Raw genomic sequence first — 21204 nt, 5'->3', positions numbered from 1 at the left:
ACTGTAATGTAACTTTGTCAGGAAACTGAAGGTAAAATAGTTCTGGATTCATCATTGAGTGGTGAAATATTTGCTACTGTTCATTAACAGCTCGGTGAAACGGTGCCGAAATACCAAAGCATTCGCATACATAAGATTCTAGGAAAACCCCAAAGCTAAAGAGAGAACTAGAATGTATCACCAATACCCCATTTATGCTGGCCGCTGAGAGAGAAAATATATTTACATAAATGTGGCACCCGAGATAACTTAGACTTTACACTTTCGAGGTCCTCTCTCATTTCCCAGCTTTTAATCAATTATGTGGAACTCGAGTTCCGTGAGTACTCTAGGAAGTAAACGTTCTCTATTAACTTGTGACTTAGACGACTTGTTATTGCAACTTAATATGATGTTAATCATTTCCAAAAGGGCAAAATACCTTTACAAACTCCATGTGTGCTTCGTGCAGCTGAGGTCAAAACTACACGGAAAAAGCTGGTAGGAGATTATCCACAAAAATTACGGAAAATGCTACCGGTCCAGCAGACTTATGCAGCTTATATGAGTGGCCGATTTAATATTCTTAGTTTCTGGCATCTTGCCAGCCTTCTCTATAGACATCACATGTTGATTTTGTTTTATAATCTTTTCATTGACAGATGTTTATTCTCTTATTAGCATCCAGAAAAATGAACTTGAAATAGTCCTATTTGGGTATAGCTTACTGTAAATATTAAGTTTAATAATAGTTTTATTAGCTTCTCCATTTGGTAGCAGATTTATTGACATGCTATATTCAAATTCAAATTCAAAACGTTTATTGGCACTTTTTAAGTGATACATCCTCAAGAAAAAGCAACGAAAAAGGAAACAAAATAAAAAGAAAAGAAAAAAAAAAACCTTACGTAAGAATATCTTTTTCGATACATTTTGATAATGAGAGCTTGAAAACATTTTTAAGAAATACAATTTATTTATATTTATATACATAGGGCAGGGGTAGGCAGCGACTGAATTAGGGAAGCGCAGGAGACCTGCACTTTTTATAACTTATTTAAAAAGCATTTTTTATTCCCTTTAAAATGATGTTTCTCACTCATACGTTTTTCAACGTTTTGACGTATTAATAACCATTGTCAGGAATTTTTCCTTAATGCGAGCCTGATTTTTTTTTAAATTGTAAATTAATTACTTATTAATACAGTAAAAAGTTTATCTTTTTGGTAGTTATTTAAAAATATTTATAAATGCTAAAATAATATAAAACTTATAATATTAATAATAATTCCATTTTAGACACAAAATTACTTGGTTTTTTAATGTTTAAAACATACAATTTGTTTAGCTGTCATCAATTTATTTATTCAATAATTATTTGCTGAATAACATTATTGCTTCTAAATGTTAAATATTTTATATTAAAACTTAAATAATAAATTTACTTTTAATAAACAATATATATGAACATAAATTGTCTAAACGACATTTTTAAAATATTTTACATTTTTTGGTAGCTTTAAGTATTCATACATAATTATATAAAATTGTTTATTGAATTGTTAATCTTGATTGTAGAATTCAATACTAGTTTATTCACAAAAATTAACATTAATAAATCCAGAACTTATTTAAAATAGAAAGAACTCATCCATTATCTCAAAGAGACATACGTAACTGAAGTTGAAAGTCTTGAAAGTAAAGAGTTTTCCCTTTGAAAGTCTTGGTCTCAAAACATCCTTTTATATGTCACGAAGGTTACATGTTTTCCTAATACGCGTAATTATAATAAAACCCTACACTAAAACAAAATCAAAGTTTAATATTAGTTAAAATTACCTTATAAACTAGATGAGCTGCGTAAGTACTGACAAATAAAATTTAAAATCGGAGAATACCAACATATTTTATAATAAAAAACAATAACACGGCACAGAGATTTAACAAAAAATTGAAGAAGGAAAAACGTGAATTATGAAAATTAAAATTTTAATTAAAAATAGCAGGTCCGTATTTACAAAAAAGAACTTGTTAGCCGTTGCCAAGATACCAAATGTCATTAAGAAAAAATAAAGGTGAAGTTTTGTAGAGCGCAAAAAATTAAAAAAGTCCTATACTTTCAATAATCACACATAGCAAATAGGACACTCTGTAAAATAACGGTAAAAAAGAAATTCGAAAGATATACTCCTGCGATATGGAGGATGGTTAAAGTGGCATTTTTGAAAAACTATTCACAGGAACAGAGACACATTACAAATTGAGTATTAAAACTTAAATTTAAGGTTGAAGTGATGGGTGGCTGATGATGGCTATTTGCAGGGGTGTGTTCTTCTGTTGTGAAATATAGTAATGCATGAAATTCTGAAATTAGTGCAATTACTAAAGAAAGAAATACATTTGACTTTACTCAATGAAAAAGGCGTAAGAGATATAATGAAGGTGAGTAAACAGCGTGAACCTATGGAGAGAGCTAAAAGGCCTCTGCAGAAGCATGTAAAAAGGCTGAAATTCTTAAAAATGTTCTTGAATCTTTTGTATTAATTAGCCAACATTAATTTTTAAGAGTTTTTTTATTTGAATAAAATATATTAACCATTTGAGGACGGAATTAATTAAATTACGAAGAAAACAGTTACTACCAAAAAATCTTTATTTAAATGGGTATTTGAACATAAAATAGTATAAAAAAAATAGGTGTCTATTTTTGAAAAAAAAATTAACGGCGATTATCTGGACTAACCACTAGTCGCACACTATGGTTTGTGGAAAAACAGTTTCTTACATCTTTCAGGCATAATCCGACGTTACATGTTGAGCACTTCCATACGGTTCGATGTGGTTCCTTGCGGCTACTGCATTGGGCACATCTAAGAGAAGTAGTGTGAATGGGCATATGAGCATTTTTATCGTATTTTACTTTTTGAGGTACAAGAGGTTTGAATTTATTTGGGGGTTTCTCTGCACTTTTCCGACCACGTTTCGCTTGTTCTGGATTTGAACCAACTAAGCCACTCACTACAGAAAGCCGAAACTGTTTCAAGGTCATAGTATTTGGCATTCTTTGTTTGAAGATGATGTAGGAATTAATGACTGTAGCATCCACAAAGTACCAAAAAATTCGGTGCCACCATTTTCGTGACTTCCTATCTAGTTCATACAGTGACTTTAACATGTCAAACTTGTCGACGTACCCCATATGCCGGTTATAATCGTTAACAAGTGATGGGCATTCTACATCTTTGTTAGAGCCGTCTTTTTTTCTTCTAGAAGCAGTTTCCAGGTTGGCAGGATCGTGAAAATTTGAAATAAAAAGAACGCTTTTTCTATCCATCCACTTCAAGGCTACAATTCCTCCTGTAGATACCCGATAGTCCGATTTTCAAATGCTTATCGTCACGCAAGTCGTTTGGCATATTTTTTCTGGCAGTTCCACATGCATAAATGCCTTCCAACAGTAAACTGTTTTGCAGTTCAATGGAGTTAAAAAAATTATGAAAGTATAATTTATGCTTCTTACCATTTAATTCTCTAGATAAGTCCTTTATAACCCTGGCACCTGGCACCAGGATTTTTCAGTAAGATTTGAAACTTTATCCGTATAAATTTGAAACTGCGACATAAATCCTGTTTCGTCACTTCTTACCCACACCTTGTATCCCCTCTTGATCGGTTTCATCGGCATGTATTGTCGAATGCTGCTTCTTCCTTTGAATCGTATCATAGATTCGTCTATGGCTTGGTACTCACTTGGCATAAATGAATTTTGATAAGAATTTGATAAGGCATCAAGGAATGGGTGAATTTTGTAAAGCTTGTCATAATTGTCATCTTGCTTTTTCCGTTCAGTTGCATAGTTATTCAAATGTAAGTTGCTCAACAACCAGTCAAAGCGATCCCTGCACATAGCAGTACCTATATAATCATCTCTAAGTTCAATTCTGAACGACCAATAATCACGATAGCTGGGTATAGGTTTTAATACCATCAGAACGTTCAGATCAAGGAACACTTTTATTTCAGCTGAAGTTGTTCGCAAAAATGAACTACAATTGCCACCTTGTTTTTGAACGGCATAGAGGTTAGTTTCGAATACAATTTTTTCGATCAGATCCAACGTAAACAAATGCAAAAAAATATCAGTAGGACTTTCTAGATCTTGTGGTATAACGGGTCCAGTATTTTCAGTAAATGGGTCAACCTGTGTACAAAAAGTTGTCTGCTTTGTCCACTTTATTGTAGTATTTCTAAGCTGTAACTGTAATTGCGCTAAAGGAACCTCATCTTCAGATTCCTATTCATAGTTCGGTATAACTACAGCTGCAGGTATATCTTACTGTTCCTCGACATCTTCTAATATATCAACGTCCATTGTCATAATATCCAAAATGTCCTCACCGTCACAAATATTATCTTCGGTAACGAAAGAGACCTCTGATTCGTTATCAGATGGTATGCTACTGATAAAAATTTTAAAATCGCCAGAAGGTAGATTTTCTAATTCTTCCCACCTCCAAGTAATTTTGGACGGACCTGAAAAAAAAAGAAATAAACCTTCTGTGAAATAAATCACTAGTAATAAAAAATATCCATAGCAAATGTATATTTCAACTCCTGTTAGATTTGGAAATCACCAAGAGCCGCCTGAGACTATTATAGTCAAAGTCTTTATTTCAAACCATTCCTAATTTTCCTGTAAACCAATAATCTTAAACTTTTCTGATACCTCTCAGATTTACTGATGCCTGGTGGTTAGACCGGGATACCACACATTTGTTTTACAAAAATAAAAGTAACGGTCATAACAAATTGATGATCGAAATAAAAACCGAATTTATTGCCATCTAGAGCATGCATGTAATATAATATACTATTTAGGCAATACACTATGCATTGTGGTTAGATCAAATGACCGCTAGACGTTTACGTACAAATTTAATTAATTGTGGTTAGCTCAGCTAACCACTGGTCCTGAAAGGGTTAAATAAGATAAATAAAATATAAAATGGTTAGCAGCTCCCGACCAACCAGTTTTGTTTTATGAAGCTAATAATATAGTCAGGTGACGTGATATATTCTAGGCCCGTCTCTGGGACTATATTGATTGGTATATTGCATTGCATAGAAAGTATATGTTTACTATTCGAACTTTGCTATGACGATAAAATAAAAGCTTTCCCATTGATCTGCAATTTCAGCACAGTATTCTACTACCAATGGTTACTATAAGAGCCTAAAATAATAACAAAATATATATTAACTAAACTATATAAGGATTTTTCTGCTGATTAAAATGGTGAAAACAAAAAAAATTGAACATCGCGATTACGAGAAAATGTGACAAATGGTCTTTTGTTAAATGGACTCCTATGTATGTTTTTACATTTTACATAAGTCAAAAGCAAATATTTTTTTTATAAAAAAATTTTTTAACCCTTCCCTTTTAGGCTATTGAGTATTGAATTGAATTGTCGAAACAGTGGGCGGCCAAGGCAGTTGTGCATATAGGTCTCCTGATGGACCCGTCATGCCCCACCGGGGCTTACCAGAGCCCAACGGTCTTAGAGAAACTGATAAGGCTCTCTGGTCTGAAGGACTTAAAGTCACTCGCTACACTGAAAGTGTTACCCAAGTATTTGAACCTAGCGCGCGTGAGTGCTGGGCACTCCCCGACTAAATGGTCAACGGTTTCATCCTCCTCACAGCACCATCGGCATTCCGGGTTGTCCGCAAAACCGGTAGTATGGAGATGGCTTCTTAAGTGCCAGTGACCGGTTAAAAGACCTGTCACTAGCCGAATGTCGCGTCTTTTTAGGCGTAGTAGATTTTTGGTGAGACAGGCAGAGGGCCCACCTATGTGCGCATTGGCCTGTCTCATACCAGGGGACTCATCCGACAGTGTATCTTCGGTGGGTCCACTTGTCCAGCAGACCCTTCATTGACGCGACCGCAACGCATTTGGCGATACCAACTATGGGTTCCGGCCCCATTGGCACATTCATGGATCCCAGTCTGGCAAGAGAGTCCGCTTCCTCATTACGTGCATGGCCTGCGTGGCCAGGTATCCAGACGAGCTGGACCATGCAGCCAACCTACACCAGTTTTTTCAGGACTTTTATGCAATCCAGTACAAGCTTGGAGCTTACCTTTGCGGCCGGCTATCACGGCAGCTCTGTTGTCCGAGCATATTGATACGACTGTATTGCAATTTCCGCAGCTTAGGATTTTCTGTCCGCATTTTAATACAGCGAATACTTTGGCCTGGAAGATAGTGGCGTGCTCCCCCAGCGAGTATGCCCTACTGGTATGTGGGATCCCACCACAAAGCCCGGATCCGCTATTGAGTATAAAAGTTATGAAAGTTATAGCGATGGTGAATAATTTTGCCAAATCTACGCAAGTTGGCTTTAAACTTTTAGAGAGCAAAACAAATAAATCACAATAAAATGAGATCAGCCATAGAGATAAGATTTAAAAAAAAAATACCGATAGTTATACGTTAGGAAATTTTGTGATTTTTGTAAAATATAAATTAGTAAAATGCCTTTTACGCATATTGAAAAACGTGATCTGTTATAATGTTACCTTGTATGGCAAAAAAATAGTGACAAGGCGCTAGAAGAGTACCGCCAGAGATTCCAGACTCGTAACTTGGCAAACCGAAGATGCTTTTTAATTTTCTACAGAAAATTTAGAACGAAAACGTATTTAAAATAACTAGAAGAAGGAACCAATTTATAGTAAGCGAGGTTGTTGAATATGAATTTCTATTTTGGCATATTTTGAAGCTCATATGGACAACTTAACTAGAAATTTAGCAAGAGCTTACGGTTTGAGTAACAATATTCAGGGTCTTAACGAAACACAAATTTATGCCATATAAGTATCAGCGACAATAAACGTTGTGTGGCGATAACGAAATAGGACTTGCTTTTGGCAATTGATTACCCAATGCACATAAAGCAAATAATAATATTCTTAACTGTTTTATTTGGAGTGACGAAGCTAATTTTGGAAACAAAGGTGTTTAACCGTAAAAATGTACAATATTGATCCCAAGAAAATCTTTTCCTTACTGATCCCAGAAACCCTCAAAATTAATTTATTATACACGTTTGGTGTAGCTTAATAACGGGCCTAACAACCTGTGTTTTATGATAGCCCTTTGACCGGAAGAAGATATGTTGACTTGATAATATCTGGGACGCTGGCAGAATATTTGGATAATGTGACTTTGAAGAACGACAATCAATCACAAATATTTCCAGTAGGATGGAGTACCTCCCCATCAACAACTGATGTAAAAATATTACCTTTGATACCACGACCAAAAATATAACCTTTTTTTCTATCAACTATATTAGTTAATAGACTGTTTAACGATAAATGAATTGCGACACGTGGCCCTATTCGTTGACTACTTAGGTCAGCACACCTAACCTCTCTCGATTTTTATTTTTGGGGTCAAATAAAGAATAAAGTGTATAAAAAAATACAGAACCGTTGATAAACTAAACACATTGATAAACCAAACAACAGGCAAATAATTGGAAATAATAAATAATAATAATCAATAGATGGAAAAACAATCTTAAAAGCTACAAGATGCGTGCTTAAGTGTGCTTAAAAATGTATTGAACAAGATGGCGGTTTTTGCTCATTTATTGTAAATTAAGTAGGTTTACTTGATATTATTTTTACATTTCAAAGCTAACTTGCCTAAATCAAATTATCAGTCAAATTATTAATATCGCTATAACTTTATTATTAAGTTTAGGCTATTAGTATATACAGGGTGTTCATTTAAAAACTTCCCACCAAGTGGATTTATCATTTCAGTGGATTTATCGAAAACCACTGATTAAAAAAAAATGCCGAAATACGTCAAAAGGTTTGTCAAGGGGGACAACTTTCTAACCTAAAATTACTTCACCCCCTTTCACCCTCTGCCCCCCAGGGTCATCCCCTTAAAAATTTTAAATGACAAGGGGTATCGAGTAATCGCTTGTTTAAAAGGTCTTTCGAAGTCTTTTATTTTGACGTTTGATTTTTTTAAATCGGTCGATTCGTTTTCGAGAAAATTAGAAAAATCTTTGTTTATCTTAATTTGTTCAGATAGAAAACAAAAACATGAAAATATCAGTTTTTGTTTCAATAAGTGCTCAAAATGTTGCCCGTTAGGGTTTGCCAAATCTCTAATTCGTTTATAATTTAAAACGGAAACTACCAACATAAACAGCAATTCCGAAGATTTCCGACGTGGAAAAAACTAAATAAAAACCTGATTTTTTTCCGCATTGTATAGTATTTATTGTTATACCTGCTTAGTTATTTATAGTTGCTAAGAAAAATAAAGAATTTATTTTGCCGTCAGTTACATTTGTGACAGTCTTGGAATATTGAAAATTTATTTGTTGAATTGAAGATTTTACTTTCAAAATGGTTTACACACTAGCCGAAAGAGTGGAAATTATTCTAATTTATGGTGCCCAAAATCAATGTGCTCGGCAAATTGCCATCACGTTTAACGCTAGACATCCGAAGAAGATAACTTCGCATAGGTAGGTTTTGGACCTTGTTACTAAGTTTACTGAAACTGGATCTGTTGCAAATAAAAAACGTGATCGTCGGCGAATTTTGGATATAGCCGCTCAAGTTGAAGTTTTGGGTCATTTTGGATTAAATCCTAATACTTCATTACGCAAAATTGTTGCTGCCACTGGTATTTCATTAGGCTCTGTTTACACAGTTACCAAACTTCATAGATTCCAACCATTCAAAATAAAAATATTGCAAGAGTTAACCGAAGACGATTTCGATAGGCGGGTTGAGTTTTGTGAAAAAAATGAATGATAATACTATTCATGTAAAGAATATCTGCTTCAGCGATGAATGCACATTTTATCTAAATGGATTTGTTAATAAGCATAACTGTAGATATTGGAGCAATGAAAATCCTCATGCATTTGTAGAAGGGCATACCCAGTACCCTCAAAAAATTAATGTATGGGCAGGCATTTTAGGAAATAAAGTGATTGGGCCATTATTTATTAACGGAAATTTAAATGGAGACATTTATTTGGATATGTTGGAAAATACCATCAATCCGCTTATCACTGAATCCATTGAAAACCAAATCGATGATGATGGAAACCCTATACTTGATGAGGCTGAAATATATTTCCAGCAAGACGGCGCTCCTCCTCACTATGTTTTTCCCGTTCGGCAATGGCTAGACTACGAGTTTCCAGATAAATGGATAGGGCGAAGGGGGCCTATAGAATGGCCTGCTAGATCTCCTGATAACGCCGTTAGACTTTTTTCTATGGGGTCATTTGAAATCTATTGAGTTTACTCCCCAACCTAAAGGTTTGGATGAACTTCGTCAACGCATCATCGACAGCTGCCATGATATCCCACATGTTTTTGAAAATGTCCGTCAGGAATTTGAACATCGCCTATATCATTGTTTGGCAAAAACGGGCAACATTTTGAATACTTATTGAAATAAAAACTAATATTTTCATGTTTTTGTTTTCTATCTGAATAAATTAAGATAAACAAAGATTTTTCTAATTTTCTCGAAAACGAATCGACCGATTTAAAAAAATCAAACGTCAAAATAAAAGACTTTGAAAGACCTTTTAAACAAGCTATTATTCGATACCCCTTGCCATTTAAAATTTTTAAGGGTGTGACCCTGGGGGACAGAGGGTGAAAGGGGGTGAAGTAATTTTAGGTTAGAAAGTTGTCCCCCTTGAGAAAACTTTTGACGTATTTCGGCGTTTTTTTTTTAAACAGTGATTTTCGATAAATCCATGATGGGAAGTTTTCAAATGAACACCCTGTATAAACTTTTTTATTAAGAAAATTAATTATTATTATCTTTTGATTTATATAAAAATATATAGGGATTCCATTTAACAATAGCACATTTTTCGCATTTCCTCGAAAACGCGATGGTATTTTTTTTTCAGTTTTTACTATTTTGATCCACAGAAAAATTCTACTAATTTTGCTATTTAACCGAACCTGTATCTTAAATATTAACAAAGATACTAATAGTGGCAACTTAATCGCAGGCACCCTGTATTAAAGCAATTTATTAAAATGGCCCTAATAAATAGTTTTTCAAAATAGTCCCTGGTTGTTGTTTTTTTTTTTTTAACTTTAAGGCAAAATATTTTAAATCTTAAAATGTAATTATTTAATTTAATTTTTAAAACTTCAGAAGCGTGACTTGTTTTATCTCTACTTGATTCTGCATCCCTATCCTCTCAAATCTATGCCTGTACAATATTTTGCAGTTGCATTATATATGCTCGGAGGTTTCTCTCTTCTTCTAAAAGCCGCAGAGACTTTTTTCTGAGATTTTAATTGTTATCAGATTATATGCTTTTTTTATATTATGCTTATATGCTTACAACTTTTCTGTTGTGGCTCAGAAGGTCTGCATTAAGTCCTGGATTGTAAATTTTCAGAAATCTGTTAACAAGCCTCTGTTCTGGTGCCTGTAGTTAGAGTAACTAACATGCTCAAAAATTCTCCTAAAAGATCATAGGGTAGTTGTGAGCCTATTAATTTTCCATTTAAGCTTTCTGTAACTAATCCATCGGCTTCATTTCGCTGGCACCCAGGCTACGATTGATTTGTACATTTAGTGACAGTTGTAGGACATTTATGCTGTATCTGACTATTCTGGAACAGACTCTTTATATTAATTGCCTTTATTGCTGCTTGACCGTCTGAAGAAATTACCAATTTTTTTAATTTTTGATATTTCCTTCTTCGGTATGTTGACTGCTACTTCTCTTTAAAATACTGTGGTAAACAGGCACCTGAGCCTTAATTGCTTATTGAGTTAATAAGTCTTTTCTGTTCGAATTTATTGTAGAGATCTGATAGCATATCATACATTATAAAGTTGTTTCTTATAATTTTACCACCGTATATTTCAAATGCGACGATAAGGATATTAGGCAATTAGAAACATTTTTTCCAAGAAACCATAATTCTTCAGAATTAGCTTATTCTTCTTATGTAGCAACAAAAAATTAGGTAAGAATGACGAAAAAAAATTCAGAGTAGTTTCTCAAATGTCGGCGTGGTAGCGACCTAATAGCGCGATAGTTATACACCTACCTAGTAGTCATTTAGCCCTGAGTTTGAGTACCAGGGCTAAAAATGACTTGGCAGTTGGCATGGGCGTTTGTGAGTGTCCTTTATCGGACACTTAGTAATTACAGTGGATGTAAGCCAGGCTTTAGATTTTAAACAAATTACAAATTTGTCAAAAAAATCCTTAAAAAGAGACTTATTTTTCAAAGGTTTTATATTTTCTTGCACAAAAATCCAGTAAAACATAAGATCAAATGAAATTAATATACCTTATAATAGGTGATATCATATTTATTTAAGTTATGCATAACCTAAAAATTCCAAAAGCTTAATTCATTCGCTAGAAAACTGTATGAAAGCAATATTTTTTACTTAGATGATATAACCACTATACATTAAAAACTGTTTTTGTAAAATATCTATAGACTTGAATGAATACTTTAAAAAGCATTTTTTCTTTCAATTTTAAAAAATCATTAGTTTGTTGTGTCTACAAGAAAGAATTATATTTAAAATTGAAAATAAGAAAACAAGAATCAATTATAGTAAAATTTATAATAAATATTTGTAATTATTTTGATAATGATATAAGGTTGGTTAGATTAGACAAGCGGTTTATTGAGTAACAAAGAGGCCTAGAATTAACAATAAGTCTAAACAATATCTTATAAACTCTATGTATAGACGTTTATTGATTCTTTTTTAATCTTCAACTTCTAATTTCTTATTTCGTTTCAAGTTTTTGCAAATTAAATGATTTTAATTTTCTGTGGAAAAAAGTAAAACATAGAACTTAATTATATTCAGAATATAGGTCTTTATTATTCTATTAGGTTTTGTGTTTTTTCATAAAGTTTGTTCAAGTATTTGTGTAATCATAAATTATATTATTGGTCAATATAGTAACATTAATTTCTGATTTCTGGCATTTCTGAATATTTACTTTCCTAGCTCGTCGACATAAGGCAATGAATCTGATGATATCGCTATATACAGTGCTTTCATTTTAAAACGAACCATTCTTAATAACTCTGATAATCCATTCTAATTTTAAACTTGACCAATCCCATCAATCACCTCCTTACTTCCTGCTAACCCTACTTTTATATGCCAAATGGCAACCCGCATCGTGTGACATCTCGTTGAAAGCGGTATTAAAATGTCTATTTAACAGTGCCAAATAAAATTAAATAGGTTGACGTACCAGCGAATACAGAGTTCATACATACAGAGTTCGTCCTCTGTTGAGTGCAGATCACCTGCATTTAACGCCAAGGTGTTCTCTGATTCAGTTTCGCTGTACCGAGTGTTCCAGTGCGACCGACACCGCCGTCCTTCTGCTTGACGATCGAGTCAACCATGGCCCAAGAACTTGGTGAAAACTCTTCCTTCCTGTTTGAGAATGACGAGAATGGATTCTCGGAATTCTGCAACACGGACAAGGATGAGGAAACACCCCAAGACGAGGCCGAGTTAAGAGCGGACCTAGCCATCCTACAATCCACTCCTTCAAGCCAAGAAGAGCTATCCCATACTACGTTGTCCTCATGCGTAGTGCCAAGAGGAGGCACGATAAAGAAATGAATGATCTCCGCCGAGCCTTCCACCGGATGACCAGAGTACTTAAGAACCGAATAAAGGCTCTTGAGTCCGCTCTGCCGTCTGCTAACACTGTGGTACAGGCCAGTACCGCAGTCGAAGCCCCCCCCTGCCGTCCTGGAAACGCCTGCTGAGTCCATCGAGATGGCCAAGCCTCTAGCACAGGAGTCTAGCTCCTGCCCTGTGACTCCAGCAGGCGTACATGACGAAGACGACGGGTTTCAACCTGTTGTCAGCAGGCGGAAAAGGAGGAAGACCTCGGACCCGGAGACGGTCCCAAGGAAGACTCCCACCATGTCCCAGGGAACAACCATGCCCACGAAACAACCTACCCAGGCTCCTTCCACTTCCAGAGCTGGGTTCAGGAACACTCCACCTAAGCCCAAAACTGAGCCCGCTCCACTACCAACGAAGTCCAAGATCCCTCCAATTGTCATACGAGAGAAGCAGAGGTACGAGGAGGTATCTGCTGCCCTCCAAGCTATAGGAGTAAATCAAGGCCGCGTCGTCAACACACGTGGCGGCGTAAAAATCGATCCACAGTCGATAGAGGACTACTAGAAAACCCAGAGCCACCTTGATGAACAACAAATGCAGTTCCACTCCTTTTCCTTGCCAGAGGACAGGAGACTATACATCGTCCTCCGAGGACCGCTCGAGCACTGGCCAGCTAAGAGCATCCTGGAGGACTTAAAGAAATTGGGATTCCACCCACACTCCGCAGCCCGGTACTCCAATAGGCACAAACAGCCCACGCCACTAGTCCTCGTCCAGCTCCCGAGAGAGGAGAAATCTATCTTCTCAATCACGGATCTGAGGCATGAGCTGAGAGCACAGAGCTGAGCATCAAAATCAGGGTGAAAGCCCAGAGAAACAAATCCAGAAGGATTCAGTACGACAGGTGCCAGCTACACGGGCACGCCCAGCCCAGGTGTACAGCAGCCTTCAAATGCGTGAAGTGTAGCCAACTTCACGCAACCGCTGACTGTACAAAACCAAGGGACCAGCCAGCCACATGCGCAAACTGCGGAGGTCCGCACACAGCAAACTACCTGGGATGCCTCAGAAACCCTAAACAAATCCTGAAGGCCAAAGCGGCCAGACGGGATCGCCCATTCACTTGGGGCACCCAGGACAACAGCCGTCTTGCCGCTCCCCTCACACTCCAGCATCCAGCATCCAGCAACAGCTGCCGCCCCTCCTCAACCCGGTGCAGACCCAAATGCCGTGCTCCAAGCATTCCTTGCTTCGATGCAGCAGCAACTCCAAATGCTACTGCAGAGCATCAAACTAGTGGAGGCCAACTAATCTTCCTCACATTCTTCCTTACAAAGGCCATCTATTTTTGTTTTTATGCCATTTCCTTAATTTTTAAGAAAATATCCCCTTAGCTCAGTAGGCATGAATCTTAAGATTAACCTGTGTATATATTTTTATATAAATAAATGTCAGTTTATTTATATAAAAGGACTTGTGGTTTAACATATGCATTAATCTTATCCCTAAAATTAAAAAAATTGAAAAGAAATTATTTGAATATTTAATTTATTAATTTTATTCATCATCAATATATATAGCCCCTATTATTTTTTGTTATTTAACAATATACTGAATGTATGTTTTACTTTTTAGGGTTAGAAATTGGGCGATAAAGTTTGGTGTTGGGCTATGGGAATATGGTAAAATGAAAACTAAAATGAATGAGCTTCAAAGAGTAAGTAATATTAAAAAATAACTAATCTTTAAACTAGCAATACAAACTATAAATCTTGACCTGATGATCTGTTTTTTAAAATAAAGCCTATTTATGATTTTGATAACGAATAACTTGTTTCTGTAATATATTTGGTATATATTCATACTTTAATGTGATATTTTTTTTGTAGAAATACAGAGATGTCGAAACAGCTGTCAGTAGAAAAGATGGCCTAATATTAATAAGAGAAATGGCAACGGAAGTTAAAAATATGATGGATTTTAAGAAAAGTGCAGTTTTAGTAAGTTATTTAAAAACTTTAATTTTATTTTTATCTTAATGTATTTATTGTCTGGCATGTATGATTTGTTATCTAGAATTCTGAAGGCTAATGAAATTTAGAAAGAATTTTATTCACTTCAGACAGTTGGTGGCTCTTTTAGAGTAGACAAAACAAAGAGGAAAGTGTGATCACGAGCAATGTACAAATCTATATTACTATGATAGAAGTATCAGGAATATACAGGAATAACCGAGAGCATTTTTTCCGTTGGACAAAACTCATGTCTAAAACTAAACTATTCGCTACTTTGCTACTGAGCTTGGAAAAGTTGAGAAAGATTCCTGGAAAAATAACTAACCAACTTTTAAGGCCAGGCTGCCCTAAAGACCATTTTTTAACTAAAAACCCTCTCAAGGTACAATAGTGCAGGATGGGTGATCTGCTTGTATTGGGTAAAAGAGATAAACTTGACTGCTTGACTGGTACATATACCCCCATTCTACTATGTACTAATTCATGTAGACACGTCGGAAAGATCGATCTGCGAGGCCTCAAACTAAGTAAGAATCAAATTCGTTCGTCTTAGATAATTAGAAAAATACAAAAAACTTAAAGGTTCCCATAATATATAATGTAGGAGGATACTCCTGCGACGAGTCAATACAACAAACCAGGTTGCCTTAATAGTATGCTCAACTGCTTAATAGACATCTACTTTTAATAAATATGTTGGCAAGCCTACCGTGCCACAGTTGTGGTACAGAGGAGAAAAACGCATACCAGTTTTTAGGTAATAGAAAAAAAGGAATATACGTTAGCTTCCGCGGGAAGTAATAAAGATACTTTTTAAGAGCAGTCTATTTACTTTTATTAGAGCTGTTTAAGCAGGGAAAATGATGTTGGTCTAGCAATTCAAGTGACAATTTTACTTTATGAGTAACGTATATGAATTTGCCTAAAAAGTAAAGTTGAATGCTTTTGGAATAATGACTGGAATGACTTTATTACTAGTTTTCTTTTGCTGTAAACCAAATTTATGAAATATTATACATCACAAAAATTTAAATTGTATTATCCGATCATTATGAATGGTGATGCCAGGCACATAGATTCTGACTTTTTTGTGTACAGCACAGGAATGTTTTTTTCAACATATTTTTATTGTAGTGCTCAAAATTTGAAAATTTAACAGTACAATAAAAACATACACTGGTCAAAAAAATATAAACTATTTTCCCCCTTTAATTTTTGGCAGCCATATAAAGTCAGCAATTATAATTATTACTCGCTAAGTAATAAACCAAAAAATTATATACCTATACAATTAGCTATTACAATTCAAAACTGTTACTAATCGAGTACAAAACAAAAAGCATCAGAGATCTAAATGAAATTCCAACTTATTTATTTCTCACTGCAATCAAGGCATATCAATAGGGTGGACATTCCAAACAAACCAAGCCCCACGTTGGGCGCCAATTTTATATGATGTAACCTTTGCTTCAACCATACAAATAGTCAGATTCGCTGAGGCCCGCTGGCTAGTTGTACGCGTTGGCTTGGGGAGTTTACGGATGGCCCCCTATATGCCAAGGCTATGTTGATAGGTCTAAAAGGTGGTTAATTGCGCGATTCACAAGGCGAACCCACTAACCTACCAATATAGCCCCGTGTGTAGGAACAGTGGGATAAATAAGTTTGCTTAAAAAATAAGATAACACTATTTAGTACCTTCTTTTCTTGGTGCTCTGCAGATTAAACGCTACTGATCAAATACTGCATATTTATATACTCCAGAAATGGGTACTGCATGAATATAGGTACTATATGAATACAGATATTGCTTGAATAGATACTGCAGCCAATGAGCTTGCCTGGGGATGACCCCTTCTTAATTAAATAGGAGCTCAAAAATATGGGCCGGCACAAAATATGGCTTAAGCCAACTTAAACGTTCGGCTGTTCAGATCAGAAAGCTATACGTGGTCTCTTTAACCAAGGAACAAACATGTACAATTAAAAAATGACACTATAAATAAATAAAAACAAATTTAATATTAAAAAAATGAAGGATTGCCCGGAAGCCTCCCACCTAGGCCTGACGATTCAAATGACTTTTTTTTTTCGTAAATGACACTGTAATTATGAAAATTAAAGAAAAATATTGATATTGAAGAATCATAAAATAATTAAATAAGTTCGGCGAATCTACATTGTTGTGAAAACAAAATCTTATTAAAAATATAGTAATTCCTGATCTGACTACCTGCCCGCAATTCGTCAACGTCATGCCGGCCGATAAGGCCACTACACGAACTTATAAATATACCTGGACTGCTAATGCATATGGCCACGATACCCAAAAATGACCACTGCATGGTGGCCGCCATTTTTATAGGGTTTGTGTCCTTTTGATGTTGGTCACTCTGAAAATTTTTAGTGTTGCCAACAAAAAATATATTGAATAACGGTAATGAAGTTGACGACGCTGACGTTTGATGTGTGAGTATAGCGGATTGCCTAGTTTTTGGCGATTTGTAAACGAGACTTGGGTATATCGTCTGGTGATGTATCTTTCTCCTTATTTAATACGTGAATAATGTATCACCATCTTTTTTAATCAGGTATTTGGTTCAGTTTCTCAAAACGGAATTATTGTGAATTGTCCGTCTGTGTTGTTTATAATAGAATCATATATTGAGTTGTTGACAAAATAATATATTTTTACTATATAAACCCTTTATAATTACAAACCCTCGTAAAATCATCTATATTTTGATTCTTACAGATGGTTGTACCTATTAATGTGGAAATACTGTACATGGAAGGAAAGTAAAACTCGTAATAGTAAAAATAGAAAGAAAATAAGTGTTTTTAACTGAATTTGTTAAGTAAATACAAGCAAAAATTTAAATGAATATCATGATTTTTATCGTATTAGTATTTATAATTTTCAAGATTATCAGAATGATAAAAAAAATATTTTAAAGTGCATGCATCTGTTCCTAGTTGATTGAAACTTTCTCTCATTTTAGGTGAGGATTACTTTCTTTCATAAATTTTAACGAAATTCTTAAAGAAGTACCAGAAAAATCACAGTTCTAACACAACTATCTTAAATTCTGACCTATATGTAACTTTCTATTTTGTATTTTTGTAAACATAACCTCTCAAGAACTTTAATTGTTTTGTTTTCCTACAGTTGGCACAACTAAAATTTGTCAGAGTGACCAACATCGAAAGGACACAATCACGCAAAATGGCGGCCCCCTAGTAGTGGTCATTTACTTTTCATTGAATTGGCAGTCCAGGTATATTTATAAGTTCGTGGGTCCCTATAATAAGGTCACAGGCAATGAGCACTACTGGCATGAAATATAAACGTATAGCGAAATGGTCAAACAGACATTCCGGAGCATGGGAAACCAGTACTCTGCCACATTAAAGAGAGAAATGCTGAATTTAGCTACTTCAAAATTACAAATAATATTGTTAACGAAAATTATAAAATAACGGTGAATACTATAAGATTCCAAGTAAGTTTCTGTAAATAGAGGATAATAAAATATCTACAAAATTACGTTCCAGTAAGGTCATACAATTCAGGTGATCCATAATACAAAATTAATTTCTTTAACACGTGATAGCGCATGTCTGGAAAACGTTTTGAAATATACAGGGTGCTACAAAAGTGTAGCGATGTAAGCGGCATTTTTTTAATGGAGTGTCAATTTTTTATTTTAGTTTTGGGACCACCTATTAATTGGTCAGCCAGATTTTATTAAAAAAGTTGTTTATAGAAATCCATCTACACCGGCAGTAGACATGGAGCAGAGAATATGAGATGCATTTGCTCAATTAACTCTACAAATGTCACATATGAAACAGAAAGAAGTTTTCAGGGACGTATTAATTTATGCTTTGAACAAAACGACGGATATATTTAACACTTGATGAATAATAACAAAATGATTAATATTTTTAATATGCTTGTTTACCTATTATCATAAGTACTTTAAAAACGACTAAAGATAGGTTTACGTAATAAAAAATGTTACTGACTCTTACCATTGTTTTCAACATAATAATAGCTAAAAGCATGCATAAGTAATGCAGCCATAAGCATTATAGCATGCATTTTTTGGTACATCGTCTGGTCTCATTTCCTCTAAGTAATAGCAGATTAAAGAAAAAGCAACAATTAAAACAATTGCTAGGATCAATGGTTATGACGATAAGATGTAAATGATCATGTGAAATATGGAAGAGTTGAAAAGTCAAGTGTGGCTAAACATGTTTTAAATACTCACTAAATGCTTGCTTTGTAGGGATAGACAACTTAAAATTACTTAAACCAGTTAATAACAATAGAAAATTAGATGCATACGAAAGTTTAGCAATATTTAATAATTAAAAAAAACATTCTTAACAGGGATAAAGTTCCAATCTCTTATGATCAATTATATAGTTTAGTTAGTGTTTAAGATTTATTTGGCCAAGCTCCATGGATTTTGCAGCTCTATTAGTTACATCATTAGTATATAATGAGATTTGTAAGTAGTTTTAGTTTAGTTTTAATCCTCTCCCAAAGATGCTAACATCGTTAGCAAAACACCTGTTGAGAGTAAAAATAAAGAGTTTTGGTCAGTGGTAAAACTGTCTCGTACTTTTACCCTGTATATCTTAAAATATTTTCTAGACATGCGCTATCACGTTCCAATAAATGTTGCAAGACAGGTTTTAACTTAGAGAATTCTTGTTGTCTCAGATTATGCATGTGGCTATAATCATTACTTAAGTCCGATAAAATTGTCACAAATATTATTGGAAACAATGCAGTTCTCATATTTGATTTATGAAAATTAGATGGTCCGACCTAAAAATAATTTATAATAACTTTAATTTACAAGACTTTTATTTGACGAATTAGCTAGGAAGAAGGAAAAACCATAACTAACTAATAGTTTAAAATAAACTTTATTGAATTTTATAATCTTACGTTGGATTTCAATAAGGGGTAAACAGAATTAAAGATTTTTATTACGAGAATATAATTATTTAAAGATAAAATTTTCTATAAAACGAAAAGGGATAAAAACAACCATATTACCTCACCCTTATTTACATCCCTTGGTGAATTTTAGGGGCCGTAAAATCTTAAATAGAAAGAGGGGTCGAGTGATACATGATCTTGAAGTTCTTGAAATATGCTTTCCAATGGTACCATAGAAAGCCACATTTCAGAAAATTCTTCTCTGTTTACCAAGGAAAACAATAAATGAAAACACATTTTTGAAATGAGTGGCCTATTGTAATACTGATTTGTTTTCTTGTTTATGTTCTACTAACTTTTGAATTCACTACATTTAATTCAACTAAGATAGGAAAGTGGTCACTGTTTCCAGTTTTTGATGCTTGCCTCTAGGTATACCCGGTGAAGTTATTCTTATGCCTGTATATTGCTTTATTATTTAGTAATACTAATTGACATATATCCAATACATACATTTTTTTTTTCATTTAGCATTTCATTACTGGTTGACCTTCTTGATTATTATAAGTATTTTAAACATTTTTAGGATCTGCAATTTTACATATAATTTCTAATATTTCTTATTAAATATTTGGGGATGCATATATAAATTTTATAGAAAATTTGTACCTACTGTTATGATACTTTGAATCTGAAAATTGCTAATTGCACCGTACACCGTCTAGGGCATTAACTTTTGAGAAACTTTATATTTCTTTGAGAAACTTCTAGAAAATAATAATAAGGCTGTTAAGGCTCAGAAAAAACTTTTATTGGGATACTAGACTTCAATTTTTACTATGATGGGAGCAAGTAGCACATGTGCTAGAACTATTTTCGTCTAAGCTTCCCTTAGCACTGATAAATATGTTTGAGAAGAAGCAAGCATGACCAAAATTTCATATTTAGTTCTTTTTTGCAATTAATATTTCTGTAACCCCTCATTTTAACCAAAAATAAAGGTTTTTGTAATTTCGCTTAATATGTTATTAGTTTTCGAATAAATAAATTACTTCTTTTAGCGAATAATGGACTCAGCAGAACAAGCCGCTTTGGCCTGGCGTTCGGATAATAATTATGCAGCTCCACGGTATTATAATGCTGAACGATTAAACACTTTCGCCCCTGACGGACGTCCTGCAGATGGAACACGTGAACTGATACTTACTCCCAATCCACACTTTGATCATCTGCCTGTAAACGTTAGCATAAGTACAGTTTTGACTCCTGTAGGTGTACATGATACAGGTAAATAGTACTTTTATTTTAGTTTTTAAAAATAAAGTAAGTGTTCACTTATTTTTCATTTTCATTTCTCTATAGGTTCTGCTTGCATTTTTACCATACATGGATTCACAGACAAAAAAAAAGATTTAAAAAACAATTAATACATGTACTTTAAATTATTTTATCAGTAACTTTTTAAAACTATTATACAGTACCGCTCAAAAGTATTTGCCCACATATGACTGTTTTAAAGTTATAACTAAAAATAAT

At 34.3% G+C, this 21204-nt stretch overlaps 1 protein-coding gene across 1 annotated transcript in view; it reads left to right on the top strand.

Moving 5' to 3' along the window:
- The window catches only part of LOC126748352 (voltage-dependent calcium channel subunit alpha-2/delta-4), a 167730-nt gene that overhangs the window by 17344 nt on the left and 129182 nt on the right, over window positions 1-21204 (top strand). The window contains exons 2-4 of the mRNA XM_050457517.1: window positions 14329-14410; window positions 14583-14693; window positions 20730-20955. Coding sequence (XP_050313474.1) covers window positions 14329-14410; window positions 14583-14693; window positions 20730-20955 — 419 coding nt within the window. The remainder of the gene's footprint in view (window positions 1-14328; window positions 14411-14582; window positions 14694-20729; window positions 20956-21204) is intronic.

The sequence above is a fragment of the Anthonomus grandis genome, chromosome 22, assembly GCF_022605725.1.
Source record: "Anthonomus grandis grandis chromosome 22, icAntGran1.3, whole genome shotgun sequence".
Lineage (NCBI taxonomy): Eukaryota > Metazoa > Arthropoda > Insecta > Coleoptera > Curculionidae > Anthonomus > Anthonomus grandis.
The sequence above is the reverse complement of the archived record's forward strand: the minus strand, read 5'-3'. Positions and strand labels throughout refer to the sequence as shown.